The sequence below is a fragment of the Sturnira hondurensis genome, unplaced genomic scaffold (assembly GCF_014824575.4).
Source record: "Sturnira hondurensis isolate 20B ecotype Veracruz unplaced genomic scaffold, ASM1482457v3 Scaffold0020601, whole genome shotgun sequence".
Lineage (NCBI taxonomy): Eukaryota > Metazoa > Chordata > Mammalia > Chiroptera > Phyllostomidae > Sturnira > Sturnira hondurensis.
The window spans coordinates 2,599,027-2,622,563 of record NW_028093232.1 but is presented as its reverse complement, the minus strand read 5'-3'; the positions used below and the strand labels follow the sequence as shown (position 1 = coordinate 2,622,563).

Below are 23,537 nucleotides of genomic sequence, written 5' to 3'. Positions count from 1 at the left end.
TTGAGTGTAACAGCTTTCAGTGAGTTCTGTGTGTCCTTCTATGAAATTATCAAATTTAATGATGGTCTTAGGGAAACTTGAACTCTGCAATTGGTGCCAGAAGTGAGGGTAGGCTTAAGGGACTGTTTCCTAACTTTGTAGTCAGAAGTGCTAGAACTGAGGATTCACCTGGAGCAGCTGGGGTGGGGCTAAGAAGGCAGCATAAGTGGTCAAGAGATGGAATTCATACAGAAGGATTAGGAAAATAAGAAGCCTCAGGTAGCTTTCTGCCTCCCTAGCCTTCACTAAGAAGCCTCAGTCCCCCACCCTACCCCCATAAACCCTGCACCTTAACAACATCGAATGATCTAAAAAGTGTCAGGAAATGAAACATAGCTCTATTTCTTAAAAGGTCAGGGATCCTATTTCTGAATTAATATCTCCAAGGTAAACTCAACTCTCACAAAAACTGTCAAAGGCGGGGGTGGAAAATAAGGTTAACAGCCCTACAGAAAATATGCAATTCTGGTTCTGAATGTCACCTAAAAGATCTTCACAGTAAACTAATTTAAATTCAAGCTGATTAAGGATGACAAACTACACCATCAGACTGCCAGGGATAGACTTTTGCTCAAGTGACCCATCTTCCTAGCATGCCAGTAATAAATATGCTCTAACTTTGTCATGCAGACAAAACTTGGATGGCTATTTTAAAAACCACGCATGTCTTTTTGAACTTTCAGTTTGTAATCTATTATTATTTTAGTCTCCAAAAATTATATAATTCGAAGTAAGACTGTAAAGTCTTCATATTCTCACTCTTCTAAAAGATACAAAATTGAGAATCCCCAATACTTAAAATCCCTATTTCCCTATATTGATACCCTATTATCCAGTGAGTCTGCCCTGTTGTAAGGCAAATGGCAGCATACCATGTGCTAAGAGCAGTAAGAGCAGTTTATAAGATACCACAGAAAACAAGATACTTGTTCTTGTCCTTTCAATTGGAATCTAGAATTTTTAAAATATATATGAAAAATTAAAAGCAACAGAAATTCAAAACAATGAGAAAAACAAATCCATTCACCTCTGATTTGCCCTTAAGTGTCCTCAAGAACATAATTTTGCAATGGATTTTTCAAGGACTCATGGAAGAACAAGCTGACAGTAACCAGAGGGGAGGGAAGGAGGGCAATAACAGGAAAAGAGGAGGAAGGGTCACCAAGGAACATGTATAAAGGATCCACGGACAAAGCCAAAGGGGGCAAAGATTGGGGGTGGGATGTGGGGGTGGATAGGGTGGAGGAAAGTGGTGGCAGGGAAATGGAGACAACTGTATTTGAACAATTTTTAAAAATACAAAAAATAAAAAATTAAAATAAATGTATTGACAAAGAGCAAATAAAGATACCCTGGAGGAGAGCAAAAGCACAAGGGAGAGATGGTAAATTTAGTTTAGTAAACTGGCTGATGCAGTCCAAAGAACTGAGTTTAATGAAATGTCAGGAGAATAGTTAGTGAATGGGGCTGTTCTAAGACCCTGCTGAGAAATGTAGGATTTATGTAATTAAGAGCGACTATTACAGGGAAATGAAGTGATGATAATAACAGTAACAATAGTAATAATAATAAAACTGGAATCACTGAGCAGTGAGATACCAGTTTCTCAGCCAATGGCACTGACCAAAAGCAACAACAGAAAGCCAAAAACCTTGTTCTGGTACAAAATATAAAAGCATTCATCATTACTTCAAGAATGGAAGCCAAATCTATACCATCATTTTTTTAAATGTATGAGCAAATTCAAGGCTGGCCAACAGGGTAGGGGTTCAAAATAATTGACAGGTATTCTCTTTCTGCCTACAGTGATATAAAAAGGGAAATATTTTTAAAAAAGAATACACAAGTAACAGTGTGCTCACATATCACAAAGGAAAAAAACAGCAACATTGAGAAAGAGAAAAATATTTTCATGAAAGACAGGATGCAGGAAAAAAACATAGACAAAGACCAAAGAGAAACACCAGAATCAAAAAATGCTGGTTCTGAAGCATCAGAAAATAGAAAATATCATTCAAAATAATTGTCTCACTCTTGGGTTTTGCCATCCCTCCTCCAAGCATTAAAAGCTGAGAGAACAGGCAATAAGAATTCTCCCAAACAAAACAAATGAATCCCCCATAACCCGTACCCCCAAATCAGAGGATTTCAAAGTGCTCACCAAAACTCATATTTATAACTCAAGAAATCTAAATTCAGTGCTGTGTTTTTCATAGGTATTCCTCTCTTAATTCTCCTAAAATTAAACTATAAAAACATTAAATAAATGTCATCACAAAAATCAGCAGAGCACGATCTACCTCTGAGCAGTTTAGGGGAAGAACATGACATAACTTCTATCTTTCCAGTGCTGCCAAAACAAAATAATCTAAAAGTCTGAATGCTCTTAGAGTATAACAGTGATTGTGGCCTGTTCTCACATTGCCTTTGCAACCTTCCTAGGATGAACCAATGGGATTTAACATGAACCAAATCTGTCAACCAAGTTGAAGACGGACACATGGGTTCTAATGAGCAATGGTGAAGAAACATGCTGCTCCACTTGGCTCCAAACAATGATAAATAATTCAGGAAAGAAAAACCACAATACAGAGCACAGCAGTCAGATTTAAAAATAAACCATAGGCCACAGAGCCTAGGTGGGAGAATCAGGCAGGAGTCAGAGAAGATGAATCTGTGTCAGCAAATTCCCAGGCCCTTTGCAATATAGGATGCTGCTGAAACTGTCACTCAAAACAGATGCCAGAATTCTAACGTGCTTTTTCAAAAAACAAGTATTCTTTAGGAACTTGGTACATGTGGTAACCAAGAGACCTAATAAACATTAGTGCTATCTGGATAGTAGTTATAGAAAAAGAAAACCTGCCCTGGCCAATGTGGCTCAGTTGGTTGGAGCGTCCACCCAAAGCTGGAAGGGTTGCAGGTTTGATTCCCGGTCAGGGCACATACCTAGGTTGTGGGTTCCATCTATGGTCTCTGAGTATGCAATCCCCAGTCTGGGAGTGTACGGGGGACAACCAGTCGAGGCATCTCTCTCTCACATCAATGTCTCTCTCTCTCTCTCTCTCTCTCTAAAAGCAATGAAAAAATGTCCTCGGGTGAGGATAAAAGAGAGAGGAAGAGAGAGAAAAAAAACAATATGAAAGACACGTTTTTAAGAAAAAATTAGAAGGGGGTTAAAATTCTATTTTACATATCAACAAGTTCTAGGTCCAACATCAACTTAGACTTTTACTTACTAATTATCCTCTAGTACTTAGGGTACATATCACTCAAGATTTTTCTATTCATTTCTGTACCTCTAGCAGATCAGATTACACAACACATACAAACCCAAGATTCTCACCTGTTAAAAAAAAGGGTAGCTTGAAAACAAGACAGAAGCCATGATCATGTTCTCATCAGATTAAAATTAAACTCCAAGTCTGACAGAAATGATGAACTTATAGTTATATGAGGACAGGCCAAGATCATGGGTGCGTGTACACTGTGCAGGTTTCAACCTATTCAAGGATGCTTCAAGTATGGGGTCTGATGGATAGCATGGCTGGACAATCTTAAATCTGGTATACTAAGGATTGTAAGAATGACCAGAACCCAAGCGTAGTCTACAAACTCAACAATGCATGTGATTAAGAAATAATATTCTACATCAAAACTGCATTTCCCCACAACCATCAAAATATACATCTCTTCGTAAGTCTGAGATTGATTCCAGATGACTGAAAATTTTAGGAGCAAATATTAATGCCTACTCTACCTATGATGTATGATATAAATATAGAAATAAACAGTAATCTGGTCCTTTTATATACTGTTTTATTCTAACTAAACAAAAACAGTACTGAAGAAATTCTTCTTCAGTATGAACTAAAGACCAATACATAAAACAAACCAAAATGCTTCTGCCTCACCTACCTTTAGAAGAAAAATTGCCTGTCTTCTCATAACAGTACCACTCAACTTAAACTACACAAAGATCAGAATGTGCTTGGAATAAGATAAAGTTTTTTTCCAATTCTTAAATTCTCTAGATTCTTAGTCTCAACACTAAATAGTATTTTCAGAGAAACAGACTGGCTCATTTAAAACATGGTCCATGTAAAGCACTTCTCCAGGTATGACCTAACATAGATGGACCAGCTGTTTTCCATCCCTGCTCCACTCACCGCACAGTAAGCCATCATTCTTCTCTCTGTAAATTCAGACTTTTTTACTGTTGTCAACAGACAGTATGCTTGGATGGACCTGGATTTGAGTCCCGGCACTAGTACCACCAAGGTGTATGGTAAAAGAACCATCTTCTTACAAAAAAAAGAGAACCATCTTCTTGGTCTTCCACTTTAGACAGAGCCACTCGGACCCCCTTCTAACCTACCTATCCCCTCAGGGCAAGATGTTTATTGGACCAAGGGCACATACCTACCTAAAGCCTCTGACTCTACCATCCCAAACTATAGTCTGAATCCAAGCATTCCATACCCAAGCAGTCCTAAGCCCACTTCCAAGGCCTTCAGTGGATCTCTTCTCAAACTCTGTCTTCCCATAGATAATACCCACTATTATACGCATCCTTTAATCTGAATAGTATACAAAGGACAGATTATTAGAGGGGTATAGATGGAGACTGGATTTAGGAGGTCTTTCTGAAATATTCCTTACTGTCTCAGAAGTCCAAAAATCCTGGGCTCTAAATCATTATGAAAGTACATTATCTAGGTAAAATAAGAATAATTTTCCTAAGTTTTTAAAAAATCCTGATTTACAACTTAAATATTTAGACATGGCATATGTGCTTCCATCCATGACCTTTCCCTGGAACTTAAAATTATTAGAAGCAGGCCTACCTAGCCCTATCACATACAAGCTATGTGATCTCAGATTCGTAACCATCTCTGTAAGTCTCACTTTACTGACCTGAAAAATAAGCTAGATAAAACCTTCTTTATAGGATTTTAATGCAATGAAATAGTTTCAAAGTAATTCTGCAGAGTGCCCAATGCACAGCAAATATGTGACAAGCTGAAACTATTATTATTGGTTCTGCCATCACTCCTCTCCCTAGTCTGGGCAAAAATATACCTTAAAGGCAAAAAAGTAAAACCAATTTCAGAGAAATTATAACCAAAACACAACTACCTTTGGGTCTCATTTCAGGGATTTCCATTCCTAACTAAATGGAAGTCTACTGGTATTATTTTTCTTACAAACATTTCTCCCATTAAAATGTAAGCTCTATTTTTTCTAACTTATAAGAAAAAAGATGAATGTTACCTAAACTTACTGTGGTAATCATGCTGTAATATATATGAGGTCTGTCTAGAAGGTATCCAGCCATGTAATATGAAAAATAGAGAGATTTAATGAAGATACAAGAAACATTGTACATAGGACAATGACGTATCAGTCCCCTTCAAAGTAGGCACCTTGGGAACTCACACAGTTTTCCCAATCACCACCAGCTGTCCTATCGTATTTTCCTGAATCTTACTAATGGTCTGAAATCTCTTCCTTTACATAGGTGATTTTAGTTTGAGAAAAGCCAGAAGCTGCAGAATGCAAAATCTGGTTTGTAGGGCGGCTAAGTCACCTGGGTGACTTGATGTTTCACCAAAAACTCTGCACCAGATGCATGCAATGAGCAGGCACGTTGTCGTGATGAAGCTGCCGATCACTAGTTGCCCATAGCTGAGGCTTCCTGAGTCACCCGAGTAACTTTCAAGGAGGAATGTTCAAGCTTAACACAAAATTTGATGCAGATTCATTGCTCTACTTGCTCAGTCATTTTGAATGTGACGGCCACACTGTATACATGCTCACTCAACAGTGTCTATCACTACTCCCCCCCCGACTAGTACAGTGAAGTTGTCACTATTCATGCATGCACATTCCAGGCCACTCTCCTTGGCTGCTAGGTTTTTTAAAAAATATATTTTATTGATTATGCTATTACAGTTGTCCCATTTCCCCCCTTTATTCCCCTCTTCCTTGTTCATGGATCGTACATATACCGTAAGTTCTTTGGCTTCTACATTTCCTATACTATTCCTAACCTCTCCCTGTCTATTTTCTACCTACTATTCTTGTTATATTAGCAATGGCTGGACTTTTTCAGATAGACCTCGTATACATGTCAAGTCAATATGTGGTATATCTTACACTTTAACAGAGCTATATGTTGATTACATCTCATTAAACCTGGGGAAAATGTAAGCTTTACAAAGGCAGGAAGTTTTCCTTTTTCTTCACTGCTATACCCCTTACTCTCTGTTCCTGGCATAATGAATATGTATTTGTTAATAAACTATTACTACAAAAAGCAAGGACAGAGTGGTTATCTGATACCCCAACACTGATACAATATGAAAGCAAGCCTGGTATAACCAGAAAATGAATTATTTATATATGGTTACTTCATTTAGCTGCTTCCTTTCATTTCAGAACAGCTTCCTTAAAAATGAAATTAATAAAAACAGTGCATTTTTATCACGAGGACATTTCTGCTCTCTTCAACTTCACTTAGTTACCTACCTGTACAGGGATATTAAATAACAGTCAGTAATTTCACATACTCCTACCACACACTCTCCTACCACAGAGAGTAAATTTAATTAACTAAATTATCCTAAAGCTCTTTCTTAAGCTCCAAATATGATGGGAAGAAGTAAAAAGAAATCCAAAAGAGCACCTGTCTCTTATGTTTTTATCCCTAACCCCTTGAGTTTTGCATAGGCCAATCCAGTCAACTCCTAAGAACTCAAAGCAAGTCTACAAATTATTTCCTACATCCTATCACACTCTCAAAAACATTATTTCGGTTTTCAACTTTCCTTAACATATTTATCACTTTGCTGAATGTTTAGTTCCAAACTAAAGGTTAGAATATTGTGGCAGAAGTAGGTAATCTGGAATCAAATCTAATCTGAAACAAACTGAAATGACCTTAATGACATTATACATGATACTCTCAGGAAGACAGAATGATAGCTGGAAAAAACCTCAGCAGTGTATATCCTACATGATTGATAATTAAAAGTTTGCCCTGACTGGTGTGGCTCAGTGGACTGAGCACTGGCCTGCAAACCAGAGGGTCCCTGGCTCAATTCCCAGTGAGGGCACATGCCTGCATTCTGGGCCAGATCCCCAGTAAGGGGCGCTTGAGAGGCAACCACACACTGTTTCTCTTCGTCTCTCCCTTCTTTTCTCTCTAAAAATCTTTTTTTTTAAGTTTGTCAATATGGTGAACATGTTACAAATATGCTTTTATATCACATAAATCCCAAAACTAGCTTGGGTATTTATTTAGAAGCTTATTTTAACACAACTGCACCCTCCATGTTGGTCTGAAACACAGTGCAACATAAGGCATTATCTTAAAAGCTATTCTTGGTGACCTCAAGATACTATTAGCAAAAATATGATATTCATGGGCACTGGCAAAATAAATTTCCATTAGCCCTAAATTCCATGGCTGAACTTACATGGATTAAACTCCTCCCTGAAAATCCATGACTCCTCCCTGAACAAAATACAAAGTCTTTAAAAAAAAAAATCACAAAATCCAACAAGTTCCAATACATCCTATTCTAGACCAAAAATACAAAGCTATAAATGTCTAGAAATGCAAATGCAGCAAGGTATGTAATTACTGAAGCTATTTAGCATTCTCAAAATTAACATTACTGTAATGCTCAAGGGATTATTGCAGGGGCAAAAAAGGAGGTATGGGCAGATAAATCCCACCACAAAGATAAAGTTCAGATGTAGCTCTCTAATAAAGATAACAGGATTCTGAAATTGACCAATATAAACATTATTATCAATATCCTAAGTCTCAACCAAAATTCAACACTTTTTGTTCCTGTTATTCTCTGGCCAAGTGGGAATTAAACAGATTGAAAGCTCAGAAATGTGATAATGATTTCGAAATAAAGATAATGAGAAGATCCTTTCATTCTTTTTGTTGTTTCAAAAAGAAAACACAAATACAACAAAAATAAATAAATGTCATTTACCAGTGACCAAAAACCAACATTTTAAAAAATGTATACTAAATCATCGTTTTCTATAAAAGCATCACACCAGAGTTGTTGCCATCTGACTTGAGCTCTAATCCTCACTTGCCTTTATCCTAGCAAAAGATGTAACTGTGGGAATCTGATCAGTATTCTGTACAATATAGACCTCAGACATTTGATTTCCAGCTCTGCCACTTATAAAGTGTGTAATCTTGGGGTTACTTACTCTCTTCGTGCCTCAGTTTCCCTTATCTGTAAAACAAATATAAAAGTAACTATCTCATGGGGTTGTAAAGATTAAATGAGTTAATATACAGGTAAAATGCTTAGACACATGGAATGCCATTTAAATGTCAGCTATTATTTTTGTTGTTGTTATTTAATCTTCTCCAAAATAATACAGCAAGAGTATGTTCACTGATTGGAAAACCTGGAAGAATATGCAAATAATATTACCTGTTTTATGGCTCCCAAACTGAGGCGCCTGCTTGCATAGAATGAACAGAGCAAGTAGGCCTCAAGTGACATTAGGTTTTAAGGTCCCCAGTATGCATTTTCCTCTTAGAAACAAACAGTCTGGGATGCAATCTAATGTTTGTGTGCCAGAGGAATAAAGTTCCCTCTCTGCACCTACCAGGAACATCAACAGTGCAGCAGACAAATGAGTAAATTATAACATATACTGTAACCAGAGCTGCTCACAAGGTTAAATGGGCACAGAAGAAGCATGCATCTACATTATACAAGAAAAAAGGTTTCCAGAAGAAGAAATGCCTAAAGCTCAAGGACAAATAATATTTAGCTAAATAGAGAAGTGAAGAAACAGACCTAGATTCCATATTTACCAGTTGGAGGATTTGTGGAAAGTTACTTATTCACTCTAAACCTGTTTCCTAATCTATAAAATGTAATAATAGGAGTGATTATTTAATGCAGGGGCCCCCAACCCCTGGGCCACAGACTGATAGTGGTCCGTGGCCTGTTAGGAACCTGGCTACACAAAAGGAAGTGAGCATCTGGCTAGTGACTGAAGCTTCATCTGTATTTATAGGTGCTTGCCAGTCACTCTCACTATCACCTGAGCTCCACCTCCTGTCAGATCTTAAATGTAAGGGTTTTAGAGAGAGTGCAAGGGAAGAAGAGAGGGAGAAAAACGATGTGTGAGAGAAACATTGATCAGTTGCCTCTTGTACGCCCCAAGCTGGGGACCTGGCCCACAACCCAGACTTGTGCCCTGGTTGGGAATGAAACTAGTGATCCAATTTGGTCCACAGACTGGCACTCAGTCCACTGAGCTGTACCAGCTAGGGCTGTTATGTGCACTTCTGTTGCTAACCAACACCACAGCTGCAATGCTATTCAAGTGTTTGAATGATTACATATCAGGAAAACCCAACTGATCATTTTGTGTTGGTATATGCACATTCCGAACAGCTGCCACAACTGGACACTGTTCTGGTTTCCCTATTCACATCAAAGAGGTTGCTTCCGAATGTGAGTCTATACAGTGTGTCATCCATAGAGAAATGCTGGCTAGCTGAAAAACGTCACCTGAACTTAACTTTTTGCAGGATATGATTAAAATGATCAACCACATTAAAGTACATGCCCTTAACTCACGTCTGTTCGTGCAGCTCTGTGAGATGGACACAGAGCACACACGTCTTCTCTTATACACAGAAGTGGGATGGCTTTCTAAAGGCAGATCACTGGCCAGAGTTTTTGAGTTATGAGAGCCACTCCAGAGATTGCTTTTAGAAGAACAGTCACCACTAGTATCGCATTTCAGTGACACAGAATGGATCACAAAACCTGCCAACTTGTGTGACATATTCAACCTGCTCAACAAACTCTATTACTAGAGGGGAGAACAGCTGTGATCGAGTCAGCAGGTAAAGTGGCTGCATTCAAAGACAAACTGGAATTATGGGGGTGATAAGTGAACACTAGGTTTCTGACATGTTTCAAACATTAGCAGAAATTTTTGAAAGAGGCTGAGGCAGGGCCTTCTTTCTCCCAGAAGGTACGATCACCTACCTCAGTTTTCAAAAGAGTTTGAGGATTACTTCCCTACCACAAAAGACCCCTGAACTGGGAAGGAATGGATCTGTAACCCATTTGTGAACAGGCTAGGTGAATCAACTTTGTGCCAGAAGAGGATCAACTGCTTAAGATTGCAAATGATGGTGGCCTTGAAAGTATGTTTGAGACAACTTCAAATTCTCCAAACACTCTGGATTAAAGTCAAGGTGGAATGTCCTGAAATTGCCACTAAAGCACTGAAAAGCCTGCCTCCATTTCCCACATCCTACTTTTGTGATATGGAATTTTCTGTAGCAATAGTAACCAAAACAAGATTATGGGGCAGACTGGACATAAGCAACACATTTCAGGTGTCACTGTCTCCCATCACTCCCAGATGGGACCACCTAGTTACAGGAAAACAAACTCAAGGCTCCTACTGATTCTACATTATGGTGAGTTGTATAATTATTTTATTATATATTATATTGTAATAATAACAGAAATAAAGTGCACAATAAATGCAATGTGCTTGAATTGTCCAGAAACCATCCCCTGCCCACAGCCTGTGGAAAAATCATTTTCCATGAAACCGGTCTCTGGTGCCAAAAAGGTGGGAACCACTGACTTAATGCGTGTAAGATGGTTTATGGAATGATGAAAAAGTTTTAAAGCTAGAGAAAGATTGTGGTTTCACAGCATTGTAAATATGCTAAATAACACTGAACTTTAGACTTTAAAATTGTTCATTGTATGTTATGTGAATTTTACCTCAAATTAAAAAAAAACTCAGAGGAAAAAAGTCTATGTCCATACAAAGATTTGTACACAGGTATTCATAGCATAGTTTTATTTGTAGTTGGTGAAAACTGAAAACAACCCAAATGGACATCAACAAGTGAAAGGATAAATAAACTATGTTACAGCTATACAACAGATCACTTATTTAGCAACAAAAAGAAATGAACTATTGACATATGCAACAGTATAGATAAATCTCAAAATAATCATGCTTAGTAAAAGAAAAAACAGCCAAGCCCAAAATAAATAAATGTGAGAACATACACTTTACAATTCCCTTTACATAAAGTTCTAGACATGGGAACTATTCTATAGTGACAGAAAGTTGATCAGTGGTTGCCTAGAGACCACTGATGTTGAGGGACATTACAAATGGGGATAAGAAACTTCTTGGGATAATGCTTATGTTCATTATCTTGACTGTGGTGATAGTTTCATGGATGAACACCTATGTCAAAACTTAACAAATTGTAGCCCTGACCGGTGTGGCTCAGTTGGTTGAGCATCATACCACAAAGAAGGTAGCTGGTTCAATTCCCAGTCAGGGCACATGCCTGAGTTGTGGCCAGACCACAGTTGGGATGTGGCAAGCAGCAACCAATCATTTCTCTCACACACTAATATTTTGCTCCCTCTCTATCTCCTTCCCTTCCCCTCTCTCTAAAAAATACATAAAATCTTTAAAAAGAGCTTAACAAATTGTACACTTTTAATATATACAGTTTACTATCTGTCAATTATACCTTGAGTTTAAAAAAAGATGGGGGAAAAAAAACTAGGGCAGTGTACTCATGCTGGTCACTCAATAGCTGACAAGGTAGTGATAGAAACACTTTTACTTCACTCTGGATACTGACACTTGGCAAAACCAAAGTAGCAAATAAATCTGAACTTTTCAAACTTAAAAATACTTCTATTAACCTACATTATAATTTCAGAGATGCTCAATCTTCTTTTCTGACTGCTCTTCAGTTGGTAGTGTTATATAACCCTCCCAGTTCTGGCAAATGATACAATTAATGTGATCTGGAAACAAACATTTAGATACACCAAGAAAGCTGCTATACCAAACTCTAATAAGGTTTTTAGAGAGAGAGAAGGAAAGGAGATAGGGAGAGAAGCTTTGATGTGTGAGAGATACATCAATCAGTTGACTCTCCCACACCAACTGGGGACCTGGCCTGCAACCCAGGCATGTGCCCTGCCTGGGAATCTAACCTGTGACCTTTCAGTTCTCAAGCCAGCACTCAATCCACTGAGCCACACCAGTCAGGGCTCTAATAAAGTTCTTTAAAGCTAAAAAATACCTGTGAATATAGTATCTCAAGTGTGATGAAATCAACAAAAAAGACTCCTACTACTATCTATATTAATCTCCTCTTAAGAATTCCCCAGTTATAGATATCTTACCTTTTGTAGATATTTACTCAAATAAATTTAAACTACTTCAAAACATTTTATCTACACTCTAAAAAGTTGGAAAAGCCTTATGGTTAAAACACTAAACTGAATTTTTTTAAAAAACCAAAATGTATGTCCATTGTTTTAAAGACAAACAGAAAGTACGATGTACTTGTAATGGGAGGGATGGGGACACCACCCCTCCAGGGAAATGGGGGAGGGGTTGGAGCTGCACATGGGTGACTAGAGCCTTTTGCCCTCTTGCTAATCATGGTGGCTGGAAGAGGGGAAACGGCAAATATGGTTGATACTGGCCCTTACTGGTTGGAAGGCTGGACACTCCCACTGGCTTTTGGCATGCATGGGATTCTGAGAAAAGACTTCTGAAACGGATGGAAAGCAAAACGTCAGTTGGTTCTTCCCCCCACCTAGTGAGGGGCATATCAACAGTCACCAGCAGACCTACCAATGGTGGCTAGTATGGGCCTGTGAGCAGAAGCCTGGGGCACAGACTCCGAAAGATTCCTGAAGCTGGACAGTGACCAGAGACCAGCTAAGCCAACTAACATTGATGATATTTTTGGGTAGGAGAAGAGGTTGCTGGAGCAACAATGAACTGAGCTGGCAGAGAGTGACAGGGTGATTTTTCTTTGGGTGTCTTAGAGGGAACGGGCTTTGAGGCAGAAACTTGCCATTATTTCCAAAGGCCTTGGTGATAATAGCACTGTGAACAGATTTCTGTTCTTGTGTTATTTTCACTTCTTGAACCTATGTAGTAGTTTTAATGACAAATATTTAAATAGCTAATTCTGATGTCATACTCTGACTTTTACTTTCCCCTTACTTTTGTTGCCCAGATATTTTAGGCAGAAATTTGCCATTAAATAAAATATTCCTTTTCCACTGAACTCTGTCTTTGGAGATTTGCTTGATAGGCAGTGAATGGTAGGACACCCAACCCCCTACTGGTTGGATTCCATAACATAGTCACCAGTGAGAAAAAGTTATGGAAATGAAGTTCAGTCAATCATAACAACTTTACCTTCATAATATTTATGCCAGCCAGGTGAGGTATGATATCATCTAACCCAAGATACCATTATCTCTCACTTTAAATACAGTAGCCTATTTTATGTTTTAATTTAGCTGAACCCAATCTTGATGTAGCCCCTAGGGCTCAATTTCTTCATCTATTAAATGGGTACAATAACACTTCCAGTCTCATGAGGTTGTGTGAGGATTACATAAAAATACAGGTATAGCACTTAGTTTATTGCCTGCTCTATAAATACTACCTATTATTACCTGAATAAATGTTCAGCCTCCATGAGTTCAGTGCTGGAATGGCATCACATATAAGAAACAAGTCTAACCTCAAAAAAAAAAAAAAAAAAAGTAAGTTAAAAGCAATTTAAATCTTAGGAATCTAAGAAAATAAAGGGAGATTCATTTCAAAATCCACAGATGCTTCTTAATGTCTTCTTTCCCAATTTCTTCTGCTCACAATGTTTCTCCTAACTCTACTCCTGCTCCCTATATTCACCTCTACACTCAATTCACTTCTCTTTTGGCTCTTTTCCCTCTACTGATTCTTTTCTTACAAGTAGTTCTCAGTCAACTTCCTAATAGAAATTATCATCATCTTACTGCTTAATATTCTTCAGCTGCTTTTTTTTAACCCATTATCCTCTTACATACGTCTAAGAACTAGGCTAGCAGATCTAGAATCTCTTTTAGTTGGTGAGAAGAAAAAGTAGAGAGGCCAACAATAGAATCTTCTTCTGTGAGTATAAATAATTACTACAAACACATAATTTAATATCTCCTCACACCAACTGCAAAATTATCATTGCTCCTACAGGACTGAGGGCTGGCGGCTGCTTAATCCTCTTTAAAAACCCTGAGTGATGGGTGCCACCACTGGAACCCTTAATATACCCAAGCCACTCAGTGTTCTTGGAAGTCCACAAAATATCTAAGCCCCACTGTGTTCTATGCTGAAGTGAGGAGTATCCTTAACTCACCATTTTGTTTCACAACTCTCTTATGTGATCACAACCTGTGATCACATAACCAACAGCTGCCTTCCCAGTACCATACTATGATTTCTATGAAAAAGCTCTTCTAGTTTCTTTCCAGCCCCTGCACTTCAGAGTTTGGGCATTAGAGAGTGTGGCAGTTTGGTTAGGGTTGGGAGGCATGGCCAGAGGACACTACCCTCCCCTTCTCACCATCAACCTTGGTCCTGAAGCATTGCCTTGTGCGGTGATTTTTTCCCTCCACAAGGACATGCCTTGTTTTCCCCTATGCAAAAAAATTACTAGTTGCCTTTTCCCACAGGCCCTCAAACCATGCATGCCCAGACAGGCCTGGGTTTTGTTTTTTTTTTAATATTTTATTTATTTATCTTTAGAGGGGAAGAGAAATTGATATTTCTCTCATACAAGAGAAATATCAATGTATGGTTGCCTCTCATGTATTCCCTGCTGGGAACTGACCTGCAACCCAGGCATGTGCCCTTACTGGGAAACAAACTGCGGTTGTTTGGTTCACAGGCCACGCTCAATCCACTGAGCTACACCAGCCAGGGCCATGTCTGGTTTTTAAGTGGGCATATTAGGTTCACAGTGAGAGGCTTGCCATACCGAAAGTTCACTCCCCAATTCTGAGTCACAGGATCAAGAGCAACACAATTCGAAGCACACACTACTACTTTTTGTGGTTATGATTTTTCCTTACCCTATTTGTAGTCTTACCAAAAATAAAAGTAGAACTTTAAAAATAAAATTTCAATACTTTTCTGCCACCCACCCTCCATAACCTTCATAATGGCTTGCAGGGCTTAAAAAAAAAAAAACATGTTAGAGCTTCTTTAACTAATCTCTCTACTTCAGCTCTGGGTGATCTGTTATCTGTTCTCCCCAGAGAAGCAAGAGGAATCTATTAAAAATGTAAATCAGATTATTTAGCTTTCTTGCTCAATGGCTTTCCATCACCCCAGCAAGGTCTAAAGCAGGGGTGTCGAATTCATTTTCACCAGGGCTCACATCAGCCTTGCAGTTTCCTTCAAAAGGCTGAATGTAATTTCAACTCCTTAACAGTTTTATAGTGCTAAAATTATTTCGGCCCTTTGAAGGCAACCTTGAGGCCTACATGTCCCCAGTGAAAGTGAGTCTGACACCCCTGGTCTAGAGTCCTACAAAATGTGGCCCCTGCCTATACCTTTCAAAAAAATTTTATTGAGTTGAGAGACAAAGAGAGACAGACAAAGAGTTCAACCTACTGCAACACTCATTCATTCACTGGTTGATTGTTGTTATGGTAGGTACTCTGACCCAGGATGGAACCCACAACCTTGGCATGTGCAGACAACACGCTAACCAACTGGGCTACCCAGCCAGGGGCTGGGTGCCTATTTCTTTTCCTTTTTGTTAAAGATTTTATTTTTTCATTTTTAGAGAGAAGGGGAGGGAGGGAGGAAGAGACAGAGAGAAACATCAATGTGCAAGAGAAACAGATCGGTTGCCTCTCGAATGCATCCAGCTGGGGGCCTGGTATGCAACCCAGGCACTTACTCTGACTGAAAAATTTAACTGACAACCATTCTGTCTGCAGGATGATGTCCAAAACCACTGAGCAACACCAGTCAGGGCCTCCTGCCTATTCTGGAACATACTTAACCACACACTTCCCACAAGGCCTTTGTATATATGCTGCTCCTCTGCCCAGAACACTCCTCTCCCATTAAGGAAAGAATGGGTCTGCCTCCCCTCAAGTAACAATAGTACATATGTCACTACAAACAGAGCTTTCCTAACCACCCAACCTGAAGCAACCCCCTCTCCATTACTCTCAATCATATCACTGTAATGGGGGGACCCTCTCACCTTGCAAATGGGGAAGAGGTGGGGAAGTGCCAATGCTGGCACATGAGCAGCATGGAAGCCACAAGGCCAGGTGATGAGCCCCATACCCCCACACTACACAGGAAGCTAGAGGAAGAAGACAGCAGCCACGAGTAGGATATTCCAACACACTGAACTAGAAGGGTTCCTGAAGCCAGACAGAAACTTGAAATCAGCTAAACCACCTATGTTTCCTAAACAGTGGTGTCTTTTTGTGCAAGGGGTTCCTTCCTCTTCTTGAACTGAGCTGGCAGAGGTAGGCAGGGTGATTGTCTCTGGATGTCCTAGAGGAAACAGGCTTTCAGGCAGAAACCTGTCATTATTTCAAACTGTATACACTTTAAATAAAAGATGCCTTTTCCTTTCCACCAAACTCTGTCTCCAGATTTTTTCCTGTTGGCAGTGAGTGGTAGGACCCTATTTGTTATATGGTTACATCACTACATCTTTTTTCTTCATAGCACTTATTATGCTATAATTTTTATTTATTACTTATTTTTATCTTCTCAAACAAGACTGCAAGCTCTTTGAGGGCAGAAATCTTTCTTTTTTTTTGTTAATGGCAACTTTATCTTCATAGGTGCAAAAAAAATAATTGTATGATGCATTTCCCCCTAAATTTACAATGAATGTTATACATTAATTATATAGATCACAAATTTTCAATTTTATACCACTTAGAACAAAAAGTACTTTGATAAATATGTCAAGAGGACAATATAGATTCTTAATGGATGGCTGAGTCCAAATATGCAAAATAGCTTTTGGTCTTGAATATAGTACTTTAAAAAATTCTGAAACATGCAGGGACTTCCACCAAGATGGAGGCGTAGGTGGAAACACTGTGCCTTCTCCCACAACCAAGTTTGAATACCATAAAGGTTTAGTAAACAAAGACGCAGCCAAAGAACAGAAAATTGAATTATACGGAAGTCTCACAACAACGAAGCATTCAACCTGGACCAGTAAGAGTGGCGGAGCCAGCGGCGGAGCCAGCAGTGGAGCAGGGTGGGACAGGAAAGATCCCCCAACCCAGGTGCGCAGGCAGCTGGGGTAGCAGCTCGGACCCAGTGAGGGTGCAGGGCAGGCTGACAGCGGTCACACATTCGCTCGCAGATAAACCAGCAGAGGAGTGAGCAATGAGATGGACCACGTAGGCCCCAGCCGAGAACGCAGTGAGTGCGCAAGGTGGAGGGCTGACCGAGGTTGCACATTTGCATGCAGTGGGAAGGACCACGCGGGAGGCGGCAGAGGGGACCACCATTGCTTTCCTTTGACCCCGCCCCATATACAGTGTCACAACCCAACCACCGAGTTGCCCCACCTTGGTGAACACCTAGGGCTCCGCTCCTCATACGTAACAGGCACGAACAGACCAAAACATGGCTTAAGAAGAACTCAAAGCCCCAGAGCCGATAACTCTAAGTGAAAAAGAAATAGTGAACCTCTCAGATGCACAGTTCAAAATACCGATGATCAGGATGCTCACAGAACTGGTTGATTATAGTCACAAATTAGAGGAACATATGAAGGCTAAACTAATTGAAATGAAGGGAAATGCACAGGAAACCAATAGTGATGGAAAGGAAACTGGGACTCAAATCAATGGAGTGGACCAGAAGGAAGAACGAAACATCCAACCAGAAAAGAATGAAGAAACAAGAATTCAAAAAAATGAGGAGAGGCTTAGGAACCTCCAGGACATCTTTAAACATTCCAACATCCGAATTATAGGGATACCAGAAGGGGAAAGAAACAGCCACGAGTGGAAAACTTATTTGAACAAATAATAAAGGAGAACTTCCCCAGTCTGCAAAGGAAATAGACTTCCAGGAAATCCAGGAAACTCAGAGAGTGCCAAAGAAGTTGGGCCCAAGAAGGAACACACCAAGGCATATCATAATTACATTAGCCAAGATTAAAATGAAGGAGAGAATCCTAGAAGCAGCAAGAGATAAGGGGACAGTCACCTACAAAGGAGTTCCCATCAGACTGTCAGCTGATTTTTCAAAAGAGACCTTACAGGAAAGAAGGGACTGGAAAGAAGTATTCCAAGTCATGAAATCCAAAGACCTACATCCAAGATTGCTCTATCCAGCAAAGCTTTCATTTAGAATGGAAGGACAGATAAAGTGCTTCTCAGATAAGATCAAATTCAAGGAGTTCATCATCACCAAGCCCTTATTATATGAAATGTTAAAGGGACTTATCTAAGAAAAAGAAGATGAAAAATATGAACAGTGAAAGGACAGTAAACTCACAGTTATTAACAAGCACCCCTAAAACAAAACCAAACCAAGAGGACAGCTAGAACAGGAACAGAACCACAGAAATGAAGATCACATGGAGGGTTAGCAACAGAGGAGTGGAAGGAGGAGAAGGGGGAGAAGGTACAGAATATAAGTAGCATAGACGGTAAGTAGAAAATAGATAGGGGGAGGGCAAGAATAGTAGGGGAAATGCAGAATCTAAAGAACTTGAGACACGTGGTCATAAACTAAAGGGGGGGAATGGTGGGGGAGGGGGTGTGCAGGGTGGAGGGGAATGAAGAAGGGGGAATAGAACAACTGTAATGGTATAATCAATAAAATATATTTTTAAAAATTTCTGAAACATGCATTGATATATTCTAGTTTTAGGGAAATTATTATACATGGCCTTATGTTGCATTTAGGGAAAAGCCTAAGCTGAATTTCACATATGGTAATGCTTTCGTCTAATATCCAATTAGACTAGAGAACAAAGGGCAGACACTTGTGGGTTAGTCCTCGCAAGTCATGAAGGCTACTATATGAGTGACAATTAAAAAAAAAAAAGGAGAGCTTCATTAGAATATGCGAGACGTGGTTTTTAAATATTTTTGTTTTGTTTCTGCAGATCACAGGAATTTTAATAGCAAATCAATCATGCTACTCTGGGTGATCAGATGACCTGAACACTTACAGGACTTATGAATTAAATAACTTTATTAAGGTCCTGAAGGTGAGTGTCAAAAGGTGCTGGATCAAATACATCACAGGTAAGAAGTGCATAACCTACCTCAGCATTTCTGAAAGTCACAATATATAGAAGGGAGACCTAGTGTAATAAAACCCTCACTGGATGTTTGTGGAAAGGAGCAGGGTGGATCTGTTCCTTTGAAAGGACGAGGCATTCATAGAGGCCCCTCGGAGTTCGGGGACTCCCACCTCAAGCACAGGCGATCAAGCACATTAAGGAAATGTTAACCTGCTATTTCTCCACTGGATTCAAGATTAGGGAGGTCTTCTCTGATCTTCTGAATAAGCTAGTTCAAAACAAATTGTGATTGCCTCATTCTCCTTTACATTAAAGTAGATATATCTATTGAGAATTTCTGTAAAAAGTGAAGAAATCTTGTGTTTTCTTCATTATCTACAACTCCAGTGCCAAACAGTGCATGACACATAATGAGCACTGAAACAGTTTTATATTTGTTTGAAGTCATTTACAAAGCTAAGCAGTATCTTTAAAAATCTAACAAGTTTAAGGTTTTTAAATGTTATTATGCTATTACAGCTGTCCCATTTTTTCTTCCCTTTATTCTCCTCTGCCCTGCACCACCCCTCCAACCAGCTTACCCCACCCTTAGTTCATGTCCATGGACTATATATATATAAGTTCTTTGGCTTCTACTTTCCCTATACTATTCTTAACCTCCCCATCTATTTGTACCTACTATTTATGCTTCTTATTCCCTGTACCTTTTACCCCATTCTCCTCCCTCACCCTCGCTGCTAATAACCCTTCATGTGATCTCCATTTCTGTGATCTGTTCTTGTTCTAGTTGTTTGCTCAGCATGTTTTGCCTTTATGTTCAGTTGTTGATAGCTGTGAGTTTGTTGTCATTCTACTGTCCATATTTTTTATCTTCTTTTTCTTAGGTAAGTCCCTTTAACATTTCATATAATAAGGGCTTGGTAATGATTAATTCCTTGAACTTGACCTTATCTGGGAAGCACTTTACCTCCCCTTCCATTCTAAATGATGGCTTTGCTGGATAGAATAATCTTGGATGTAGGTCCTTGTCTTTCATGACTTCAAATACTTCTTTCCAGACCCTTCCTGCCTACAAGGTTTCTAATGAGAAATCAGGTAATAATTGTATGGGAATTCCTTTGTAGGTAACTGTTTCCTTTTCTCTTGCTTTTAAGATTCTCTCATCTTTAATCTTGGCTAATGTACTTACGATGTGTCTTGGTGCGTTCTTCCTTGGGTCCAACTTCTTTGACACTCTCTGAGCTTCCTGGACTTCCTGAAAGTCTATTTCATTTGCCAAATTTATTTATTCCTTTTTTTTTTCCAAGTAAGTTTCCAATTTCTTGCTCTTCCTCTTCTCCTTCTAGCACCCCTGTGATCGAAATGTTTGAACATTTAAAGTTGTCCCAGAGGTTCGTAAGTCTCTCATTTTTTTTAATTGTTTCTGCATTCTGTTCTGGTTGAATATTTCTTTCTTCCTTCTGCTCCAAATCATTGATTTGAGTCCTGGTTCCCTTCCCTTCACTGTTGGTTCCCTGTATATTTTTCTTTATTTCACTTTGCATAGCCTTCACTTTTTCTTCTACTTTGCAACCATCCTCAACCATTTCTGTGAGCATCCTAGTTACCAGTGTTTTGAACTCTGCATCCGGCAGGTTGGCTATCTTTTCATTGCTTAGTTCTATTTTTTGAGCTTCGGTCTGTTCTTTAATTTGGGCCCGATTTTTTGTTTCAGTGTGCCTGTTACACGGTAAGAGACATAGCTTAAGTATTCGCTGGGCGGGAGGGCAATCCAGGTTACTTGGTTGTGGTGCTGAATGTGGGGGAGAGGTCTGAAATGGAACAATGCTGCTTCCTTGGCTCTCCGCCAGCTTTCAGTCACTTACCCTGCTACCCACAAGCAAATTGGGCCCTTCTGGTATTGATTCCCAGGTGGGTGGCTTTGTGTACATTCTAGGACTCTGTGGATCTCTGTAACAACCTCTCCTGCGAGGCTGGGAGTTTCTCCCACTGTCACAACCCCCACAGATTTTGACAGCCAGAGGTTTTGAGGCTTTATTGCCCTGTGCTAGAACTCTGGGTTACACAGTCTGTCTTGCTCCCCAGTTATTCTTCCCAGTTTATCTGCATGCAAATGTGGGGCTGCCCAGTCCACCAGCCACCACCTCATCTGCCTGGTCCTCTAGCAGCTGCCTTGCCATGCGTCCTCTCTGCCCCGGCTGCCCGCTATCTGCCCCCCTACCAGTCTGAATGAACGTTTCTTCTTTAACTCCTTGATTGTTGGACTTCCATACAGCTCAATTTTCTGGCTATTTTTTGTTTTTAAGTTTGTTGTTGTCCTTCTTCTGGTTGTGTGAGGAAGCAAAGTGTATTTACCTCATTATTTTCCAGTGGCTTCCTTACCACAAGACACACTGTGATAAGTTGATCTTTTGAAAAATACAAGTATATGATACCCACCCACACCCCTACCATACACATGTGTGTGTGTACATCATCCTCTCCCCCTTAAAATCCTTTAAAGACTCCCTATCGCCTAAAAAATGAATTCTGTACTCCTTAGCATGGTACTTAAGTTCCTTTATGATCTGGCCCCCTGAGTACCTTTTCTCTCTCTTTCCATATATTCTGAGTTCCATAACAAATTACCTGTAGTTGACCTAGAGAGCGATGCTTTTGCTTACCTCAGGATCTCTGGACATATAATGCATCCTTCATCTAGAATAGCAGTTCTAGTGTGGTATTAGGAGACCTAAGTGGTCAAACCATTTTCCTAATGATGATAAGATGTTATTTGCCCTTTTCACCATGGTGACAAAAGCAATGTCAATCTAATTAAGGCAGGGCCATCAAACTCTACTAGTAATAGAATATTCTTCACCAACCCACACTTGCAGTTTAATTCAGAAAAGATAGCCTTGGCTGGTGTGGCGCAATTGGTTGTGCCTCCATAACCACATAAAAATTACCAACCCATAACCAAAAGGTTTCGGGTTCTATTCAGGCAACCAATTGATGTTTTCTCTCATTGATATTTCTCTCTCCCCGTCTCTCTAAAAGCAATGAAAAATTTCCTCAGATAAGGATAAAAAAATGTAATTTTAAAAAAGATACACTGACCAACTACAAACTTTATTTGGATCCTATTATAAACATATAGGCTGTTTAAAAATGATAAGTAATCAATTAAGTAAATTATGTTTAATACTAAGAAATTATTTTAGATGTGCAAATGATGCTGGTATTGTTTCTTTAATTTTGTATTTATTTATTTGAGGGGGGAAGAGGGAGAGAGGAAGAGAGGGAGAAAGAGAAACACTGCTTTGCTGTTCCACTTGTTTATGCATTTGTTGGTTGTTTCTTGTACATTGTTTCATCTTGACCCAGGATGAAACCTGCAACCTGGTATTGGGACGACGCTCTAACCAACCGACCCACCCGGCCAGGGCTTAAAGCCTTTTAATGTCTTCATGTTCCCACTACAAAGGCTAGGGGGTTTTTCTTTTATGTATTAATTTCTCTCTTAGCTTCTTTCTCATTTGTTTGTACTACCCAATTAAGGCTCAATTCAATTCTATAGCATTCTGTAGAATACAGATTACATGACACAATCTAGTCCATTATTATCTACTGTTATTTTGATCATTAAATATTCATGATTTACTTCCACAACTAACCTTTAAGGCCCTCTAATACACAAAAATATTTTGATTCTATAGCCCTAGAATGATACTAAGCTTTCTAATGGTCCCCAGAACCTTATCTGACACTCAAGTTGTCTTGAATTTCCTGGGACCTATGGAAAAAATACAATATTCTCCCCTGCCCCCCCAAAGACGACTTTATGCTAAAATTAAGTGTTTACTCTGTGCTGGCTGGTGTGGCTCCGTTGGTTGGGCATCGTCGCACAAACCAAAAGGTCACCAGTTCAATTCTGACCATGTCATATGCCTGGGTTGCAAGTTCAATCCCCAGTCAGGGCAGGTACAGACGACAACCAATTGATGTTTCTCTCGAATATCAATGTTTCTCTCCCTCTCTTTCTCCCTCCCCTTCTCAATAAATAAATAAATAAATAAATAAATAACTTTTGTAAAATAAAATTAACTGTTTACTCTAGTAAAAACACATAATACTATTGTCTTCAAATTTTGCAGGGGTGCCTTTTGTGACTTCAAAACGCTAAACTTCCAGCAAGTTAAGGCAAGGTAATAATAAGCACAAGCTTTTCGTCCCAGAGTTCAAGTGGGCATATTTATATTCTTTCACAGAAAAAGAATTATATATTACTAGGTTTAAATAGAAATTTTATTGGTTAAGTGACTGATTAAATGCACTGAAATTATTTAACAAA

General features: G+C 39.3%; 1 protein-coding gene across 9 annotated transcripts in view; it reads right to left on the bottom strand.

Moving 5' to 3' along the window:
• Nucleotides 1–23,537, bottom strand: part of R3HDM2 (R3H domain containing 2) — a 160,816-nt gene that overhangs the window by 113,380 nt on the left and 23,899 nt on the right. For 8 of the 9 annotated variants that reach the window (XM_037030209.1, XM_037030212.1, XM_037030210.1 and 5 more), the window contains exon 3: nucleotides 13,587–13,654. The exons of the other annotated variant lie outside the window; for it this stretch is intronic. In XM_037030209.1, the coding sequence (XP_036886104.1) occupies nucleotides 13,587–13,654 (68 nt within the window). The remainder of the gene's footprint in view (nucleotides 1–13,586; nucleotides 13,655–23,537) is intronic. 9 annotated transcript variants of the gene reach the window in all.